Consider the following 9,049-nt stretch of genomic DNA (forward strand, 5'->3'; position numbering starts at 1 on the left):
TTGAGAAAGCCAAAGAATACCAAAAATGATGTCATTGCTTCACTGATTACAGAAAGTCCTTTAATTGTGTGAATAACATCAAGCTGTGGAATGTAGTTAGAAAAATGGAAATCCCAGAACATCTCATTATCCACTATTCTGATATCCAAAAATGCAAAAGGATTTGCAAGAAACATGATAGTGAAAAAAACAATACTAAAATTAAGACCAAACTAACAACAACTGGTAGAGCAACCAGGATTGATAACGAACATACTGAAGTGGAAGATAGCTTTTGTCTTTTAGGACAAAAATTTAGGACCATCCCAGAAAAGGAACAAGCAGTCAAGAAAAACACTGCTGACAGTTATTCCATACCGCAGCCATGAAGGCCTTGGAAAAGAGATTCAGATACCATTATGTGTTTATATCTACAAAAACGAGAATTGTGCAAGCTTTATGACACTCTATGGAATCAAAAGTTGGACTTTGAAAAAAGCAGGATAGGAAGAATATTGAAGTATTTTTAACTTTAATGCTGAAGGAGACTCTTGAGAATAACATATTTATAGTAAGTCATCGAGACTCACTTGGTTGAACTGGACGACTATAGAAACTGAATAAATAAATAAACAAACAAACAAACATAAGAACAATATACCATGAATTAGCATGGAACATGTTATCATGATTATGATTAAGTTGAAAACAAATAAGATGAAAATAAATAAATCCTGGACCAAATCAAAACACTCAAAGCACAAATAACTAAGCTCACATACAGGTAGTCCTCGAATTACAACAGTTCATTTAGCGACCACTGGAAGTTACAGCACTGAAAAAAAGTGACTTATGACCATTTTTAACTCTTCTGACCATGGTCACGCGATTTACATTCAGATGCTTGACAACTGACTCACATTTATGACAGTTGCAGGGTCCCAGAGTCATGTGGTCCCCTTTTGCAACCTTCTGACAAGCAAAGTCAATGGGGAAACTAGATTCACTTAACAACCGTGTTACTAATTTAAGAAATGCAGTGATTCACTTAAAAAAGGTGGTGAGAAAAGTCATAAAATGGGTCAAAACTCACTTAACAAATTTCTCATTTAACAACATAAATTTTGGGGTCAATTGTGGTTGTAAGTTGAGGACTACCTGTATTTTGGACACATTACACAAAGACCTAATTCTCTGTAAGGCTGGGAAATGTAGAAGGAAAGAAGAGGATGGCTAGCAGCCAGATAGATTTACTCAGTTATAGTGGCAATGCATGCATTGTTGGAAGATAATGAAAGATCACTATGAAGAATATCTACAGATAGTCCTCGACTTTTGACCAGTTGCTTAATGTCGATTCAAACTTACAACAGCCTTTCAGAAAGGGTGCTTTACAGCTTTTAAAGCAATTCCAGCTATCACAAAATATTACACCACCACCATCCCTGAAGATTGTAACCTGGCAACTTGTTAGCACTGCCAACCAGTTGCCAAATGCTCAGTGATCAGGTGATTGCTATTTGCAATCTTCCGTGCTGGCTTCTCCAGAAAGTTTTCAATTTTGATAAACCCTTCTTCTATTTGCAGGCACTTCATACAGTCCACATTTTCAATGAATCAGCCTAAACATTTGGGGGCATAAAGGAATGTACATGTTTTTCAGTGAGTTCAGGAATTCAGTTCATTTATACCAGTAGAAGGTATAACGGTATGTATTGCTTCCCACATCAAGCTATTGTTCCAGTTACTGAAGAATTTAGAGACAGCTTTCTCTTTAGAAAGTAGAGGGAACTACTAATATAAAATTGAATTTTAAGACTTTTTTTACAAACAAAAATTAGAAGTTACCTCGGGTTCTCAAAAGTGATAATGCAGCTCATTTTATCAAGCATCAGAGACGTACCAATGCCCAGCTGTGAGCCTACCATCATTCTTACTTACTATGGATTCCTTCCCTTTACAGGAAGGAAAATATAGCACTGGGATGCTCACGCTTCTGACATTACTTCTTCTAAAATAATTACTTCCATACAGGATGGTTAAAAATAAATGTTTTTAAAAAATAAAAATTAAAAAAATGGATTTTTTTTTATTTAAATCAATTTTTTAAAATTTAAATCTGATTTTTTTTAATTTTTATCAAGTTTATTTTAATAAAATGCTTGCGGAATAAAAATCTATCTAAAGATAGTATTCTATTTAAGATACACTAATAATTTAGTTTATTCAGCATGAAATGGACCTTAGTTATGTAGCATGAGGCTGTATATTCTACAATATTTACATTTTTGATAAACTCATTCAATGAATCCAAGCTCTGCAAGCCAAATAGGAAACCTTCATTTTGTTGGCAAATAATAATATTAAAGATTCTAACTACCAGCACGAATGAATCCTCACATTTAAAGAGCACCTGTCATTTCAGATCCATCATGGCAGGGTTAGGGTTAGGGTCCAATCACCTGCTGCCTGTCACATCCCTCACCTTGTTGTGTCACTGCCACATCACTGGCCATCCCATTAAAGTGAATGGGACTGTCACTGGGTCAACAACAGATTAGAGGAGGAGCCACTGCAGGAAAGAGATGACAGTTGCTCTTTAAAAATTATGATTTAAATCAAGTTGATTTAAATCAAGCCTTTTTACTACAGATTTAAATCACGGTTTAAATCGTGATTTAAATTGACTTGATTTAACTCAAATCCACCCTGCTTCCATAAAAGAATACATACATTTTCCTCAAGAGGAACACATGTAGAACTTTCAACGGTCCATAGCAGAAGTGGCAATTCTCTTTTTGTGCATTAATTGAAACAGCAAGCTCTTATCAACATATTCTCACAACAATTTTTGTTCCTTTGGTAACGTACAAAATGGCAAAGATTCTTCAACAATTCTAAATCATATTCATGAAGCTCCTTTCAACTGTCACACCTAATCTCTCTCCAGTCCACATTTTCATTGTTTTAAAAAAGTTAATTAATATCTCTAAATTTCCTTCTAATTTTCGACATCTTAAAATATGCTCTAACCTGATCAAAGGCGGGGTAAATATAGTCAGCAAACTGGATTTCGGCGATAGCTGTAGCACCAGTCACTGCAACTCCAATGCCAAATCCCACAATTCCTTGTTCACATAAAGGAGTATTGAACACTCTGTCTTTACCTGTAAGAGATTTTTTTTAATAACTTTTAAATGAATGTATATAAACCAGGAAAAATATTTTAATACATTTATCTGATGGAATGAGAAGGGCTTGCACTATTTGTGGGTTTTTTTAATTAGTCTTTAACTGAAAGTAGAACTAAAAAATAGTGTTGAAAGGAGCCATTTTGGCCAGTATCTTCAATGCTCTTCTCTATAAAGGAATCAGAATTAAAACACTGGAGACAGATTGGAAGTCCATTACTTCTCTGGGTAATTGACATCACCCCTAAACTGCTTTTGTAGTCTAAAAGTTTTTTCTAGCATTCTGCTGAAATGTGTTCTCCTGTTACTCAAAATCTTTAGTCCATGTTATACACTGGGTTCCATGTACTTCAGGCATTTTAAGAGTGTGGTCAGGTTTCCCTTCAGTGTTCTCCCATGGCTAACTATTCCCAGTTTGTAACTATTCTTCTAACTTTCTAAATGTTCCTCAATAATCTATGTAATAATAATATCAAGACTAGACCGCCCTAATTTATTTTATGTAAAACTATGCCTATGCAGCTAGATTCCTCAATAGAACTCCATACTACACATGTATGAGCAATGTATCATTTTCAAGATCTTAAATTTGACACCATACTATTTTCCATATAAGTTGTTATATTGTTCTGAGAATACCACACATATTTCAATGTCAACACACATTATATATAATGATCTCCCCACCTAGATCAGGTGAACTCCCAATCTAGGTTTGTAACTGTTTTCATCAATAATTAGAACATTTATCAATTATTTATTTAATCAGATTTAGATACTATTCAAAGTGTCTCTGGATGGAAAAGTAGTATCCATTTGCAAGGACATTTTCCCTAATTCGTGTCAGCCATTCCAGTAACTGCTCTAAAGTTATATAAAATTATGGTTTCAACCAATGATCTCAATTTTTAATTATTGCTAATGATGTTTATTTATTGCACAATAGTGAGACCTTTACCAAAATGAAAAACAGTTTTATGAAAATAATAATGTAACAAGAGCTATGATGAACTTTTAAATTGTGAACTTACCAAATTTATCTCTCAAGCCAACGGTACATCTGAAAACTCCACCAAAGGATACATCTTCACCAAATATTACTGTGTATATTAGAAATCAAGGAAATAGTTGTTCAGAAAGGAAACTGAATTGTTAAAATTGAAAGTCACCTTCATCTAATTTTTTTTCTATCTACTGTACGTGCTTTTCTTTTTGTAACATTACTTTGATGAGTGATAAGAACCAAGACCTTTCAGAAACAATCCTGGAAATGATAAGGATTAGCCAATTTACACAAACCATGAAAGAAATGTCTTTCCATTAAAACTGTACTTTTTCAACTTACTTCACTTCCTAATTTTTAGGAACAAAGGCTATCTTAAAATTTTTCCCCCGCAAATAAAATTGTATTAATTTAGAAGCATACAACACTGACGTAAGCTTCAAGTTTCAAACAGAAATTTTACTTAGGAGCAAATTCAAAGCCTAAATAAAACTGTTTTACCATCCAAAAATGATATGAGGGAAAAAATTACTTAGAGCCTCTCCAATTGAGGATACTAATTACTACACAATTCACTCACCACTATATAAGGCACACACCATTATATTACTCGGAAGATGCTTAATCAGCATAGTTTCTCTTAAATAGCAAAGCATAAAAATTTACCTGCAGTTGGATCTCTAGATAAGGCATTATCCAAGGCACTTGTTATAGACTGGAAAAGGTTCATTTTTTGTGTCTGGCCTGTGAAAAGATTATTTGGTTAAACAAGGCCAACTATTACATTGCTAAATAGCACCATACAAATTGCTAAATAGGGTCATATAAAACACCAATATCCATTTGGAAAGCTTTAAGACTTGTCATAATCCAATATTTCCATCTGTTTTCCAATGTAGGTATCACTAATGTATGGACTCAGTGATTGTTTGTTCAACAATGAGTAACAATTTGAGCGAATAGGAGGGGAAATCCACAAGTATCATCCTCTTGGTTAGCCAGTAAATAGAAGTTCTCCCAAATTAATTTTTTTAAAAGATCCTTTCCATTTGTTAAAAGATATTGCTGGTTCACCTGCTGCCTACGTTTACTTATAATTTATCAATTATATTTATAATATATTATAATTAATTATTTATTATAATTATGATTTAATCTTTTAATAGCTATCTCAAGTTCCATCAATCACAGAATTCTCATCTCCATGGCTTGGTTAGCACAAGAAGACTGGTTAAAGTTGTGATTTATACTTTAGTTAGGAGATGAAGGGGAATTTCCTCAGAACTAGGACACCCTCTGCAACACACAATCTTCGCATGCAAGGACCAGTAATAAATTCCCAGAACAGGAATTATGACATTTTAAAGGTGACCTCAATTAGCACGTATCATATATAGGCCTGGCACCTAAAATGGACTGTTCGATATCACTCTTGCTCTTTCCGTATTCAAAGGGACAATGAAGGGCAGATCTTTTGTCAAAATGAAACATCAACATGCCATGATAATGACAGAAAATGAAGATAGAAGGGCACAAGAGTATAGCTTTCTGTATTTACAAAGGCAAACACTGCAACAGTTTGCAGAAGTTTAGTTTAGTTTAGTTTAGTTTAGTTTAGTTTAGTTTAGTTTAGTTTAGTTTAGTTTAGTTTAGTTTAGTTTAGTTTAGTTTAGTTTAGTTTAGTTTAGTATATTTAGATTTTTATACCGCCCTTCTCCCGAAGGACTCAGGGCGGTTCACAGCCAAAATAAAACAGTACAAATATACATAATAAAAACAATTATAAAAATCTTATTAAATATCAGGCCAGATTAAAACTATTAAAAACATAAAACCCCAAATAATTAAATCAGAATATTAAAAACTGCTAAAAATTTCTATGCCAGTCCTGCGCGAATAAATAGGTAGGTCTTCAACTCGCGGCAAAAGGTCCGAAGGTCAAGTAGTTGACGTAGTCCTGGGGGAAGTTCATTCCAGAGGGTGGGAGCCCCCACAGAGAAGGACCTTCCCCTGGGGGCCACCAGCCGACATTGTTTGGCGGACAGCACCCTGAGAAGTCCCTCTCTGTGAGAGCGCACAGGTCGGTGGGAGGCAATCAGTAGCAGTAGGCGGTCCCGTAAGTAACCCGGTCCTAAGCCATGGAGCGCTTTGAAGGTAGTAACCAAAACCTTGAAGTGCACCCGAAAGACCACAGGCAGCCAGTGCAGCCTGCGCAGGAGTGGTGTTACATGGGAGCCACAGACGGCTCCCTTTATCACCCGCGCAGCTGCATTCTGAATTAACTGGAGCCTCCAGGTGCTCTTCAACGGGAGCCCCATGTAGAGAGCATTGCAGTAATTCAAGCGAGAGGTAACCAGAGCATGAATGACCGTGCATAGGGCATCCCGGTCCAGGAAGGGGCGCAACTGGCGAATCAGGCGGACCTGATAAAAAGCTCTCCTGAAGACGGTCAAGCGGTCTTCAAAAGACAACCGCCCATCCAGGAGAACGCCCAAGTTGCGCACCCTTTCCATCGGGGCCAATGACTCGCTCCCAACAGCCAGCCGTGGTTGCAGCTGACTGTACCGGGGTGCCGGCATCCACAGCCACTCCGTCTTGGAGGGATTGAGCTTGAGCCTGTTTCTCCCCATCCAGTCCCGTACGGCTTCCAGACACCAGGACAGTACTTTGACCGCTTCGTTTGGGTGGCCTGGGGTGGAAAAGTACAGCTGCGTATCATCAGCGTACAGTTGGTACCTCACCCCAAAACCACTGATGATCTCACCCAGCGGCTTCATATAGATTTTGAACAGGAGAGGCGAGAGAATCGACCCCTGGGGCACCCCACACATGAGGCGCCTCGCGGTCGATCTCTGCTCCCCTGCCAACACCGTCTGCAACCGGTCAGAGAGATAGGAGGAGAACCACCGATAAACGGTGCCCCCCATTCCCAAACTCCCCAGCCGGTGCAGCAGGATACCATGGTCGATGGTATCAAAAGCCGCTGAGAGGTCTAACAGGACCGGGGCAGAGGAATAACCCCTGTCCCTGGCCCTCCAGAGATCATCAGAAGATGCTAGGCCTCAGCTAGGAATGAGAAAATGCATCTAGAGGTAGTCCTCAATTTACAACAGTTCATTTAGTGACCGTTTGAAGCTACATCATCACTAAAAAAAGTGACTTATGACCATTCTTCACACTTAACGACCATTGCAACATCCCCATGGTCACCCGATTTACATTCGGATGCTTGACAACTGAGTCACATTTATGACTGTTGCAATGCCCCGGAGACACGTGATCCCCTTTTGTGGCCTTCTGACAAGCAAAAGTCAATAGGGAAACCAGATTCACTTAACAACTGTGTTACTAATTTAACAGCTGCAGTGATTCACTTAACAACTGTGGCAAGAAAAGTCATCAAATGGGGCAAAACTCACTTAAGAAATTTCTCACTTAACGGGGTCGTTGAGGACTGCTACCTGCACTCTATAGAGTTTCATCTTCTATAAAATTCTTCACGGAAGTCCTTTATATCTCTCCCTTTACTTTTAAAAAAAGGGTAAGGGACAACCTGCATCTTATCCTGTAAATTGCCACCGGCTTTGGTGTATTGTCATCCCACACGATTTCCTAAACAATCACAGCTCGTTTGTGCTACATCCAATCAGTGGCTGCATCTACACAGGCGGTGGAAACTTCGTTTTCGGCTGCAAGGGAGGAGGAAGCGCTTTCTGACTCGCCTGCAGGGCTTTTTTTACAGGCACCAACCAACACAGCGGGGTCGCCGTTTTCATAAGACCCTGACTTAGCCTATTGCGCCCCAAAGGCCAATCTCCCGTTTGCAGAAATGCCACTTTCCCCATCCCACCATCTCAGCCAGCTGGACTGTTTGGGGGGGTGGGGTGAAGCCGCAGCAAAGTGGTTGGGGGGGGGGACCGGCCTCCCTCCGACTGACTCGCTTCCCCTCCACTCGGCAAGGGACCGCAAAGAGGGAAGCAAGGGAGCTGCGGCGTCCGATCCCTGCGACGGTAGCGCGGACCCGGGGCCGATTAAAGCGCTCACCATATTGGGTGGGCTCCGGGTCCGGCTGAAAAGCGAAATGGGCCGCGCGCCTGCGGGGTGGAGACCCCGTAGCGAGACGGAGCCGAAGAGTGGAGACAGCCGCTCTCCGGAATCCGAGACCGGCGACCGCCATCTCGACCACCGCGCGGGGGTCTTGTCCCTGGGACGAGCTCGAGCACGTTGCGGGGGAGGCGGGCACCCGCGCCTGCTCCTCTCATTGGTAGCGGCGCCGATGGTAAACAAACCAATCGGAGCCCTGCCAGCTGGTGCGCGATTTTTCTTTTTTTTTTAGGAGCGGAGCTTGCCTTTAAGAAAAGAGCGAGGGTTGGCTCGCTTTACGCGTGCGCAGAGGGCGAGCGTTGCTACGTCGATGGGGTAAAGCCCAGATGGTGAGAGAGGAGAGTGTTTGGGCGGGGCGTCTTGCTAGGGTCAAGAGAATCTGTTGTAGATTTACACTTCGGGTTCTAGTTTGATTGGTAGTGGCTGCGCTAGTATAAGATCGTATAGGCGGCCGTGCTTTCCTTTGCCGGGAGACTATGGAAAAAGCAAGCGTCATACTCCGGTGTTGTGGGGTTCGTACCTTGGTAGCAACGATTGTGAGCCTGTCAATCACCCTATTCGAAAGGGAAGGCAAAATTGACCTTCACAAATTGTCTTGGTCTTAAAAGCACAAAAAAAGGAGGGTTGATTTAATTGTACCGTGCATGGAAAATATTATTTCGAATACAAAGAAAAGAGTGAATCTTCCATAGCGGCGCATGTGTTTTTCCTGCAAAAGATGTCGAACTCTCGAGAAAACAGGTTTCATCCTGCTGAAAATGCTGGATGGCCA

General features: G+C 40.1%; 1 protein-coding gene across 1 annotated transcript in view; it reads right to left on the bottom strand.

The window, feature by feature from the left end:
• Positions 1-8,466, bottom strand: part of BCKDHB (branched chain keto acid dehydrogenase E1 subunit beta) — a 56,381-nt gene extending 47,915 nt beyond the window's left edge. Inside the window, exons 1-4 of the mRNA XM_058175961.1 lie at positions 8,218-8,466; positions 4,840-4,917; positions 4,202-4,270; positions 3,013-3,146 (exon numbers count right to left, since the gene is read on the bottom strand). Of these exons, the coding sequence (XP_058031944.1) occupies positions 3,013-3,146; positions 4,202-4,270; positions 4,840-4,917; positions 8,218-8,350 (414 nt within the window). The 5' untranslated portion in view covers positions 8,351-8,466. The remainder of the gene's footprint in view (positions 1-3,012; positions 3,147-4,201; positions 4,271-4,839; positions 4,918-8,217) is intronic.
• Between the last annotated feature and the right edge of the window lie 583 nt (positions 8,467-9,049).

The sequence above is a fragment of the Ahaetulla prasina genome, chromosome 1, assembly GCF_028640845.1.
Source record: "Ahaetulla prasina isolate Xishuangbanna chromosome 1, ASM2864084v1, whole genome shotgun sequence".
Classification (NCBI taxonomy): domain Eukaryota; kingdom Metazoa; phylum Chordata; class Lepidosauria; order Squamata; family Colubridae; genus Ahaetulla; species Ahaetulla prasina.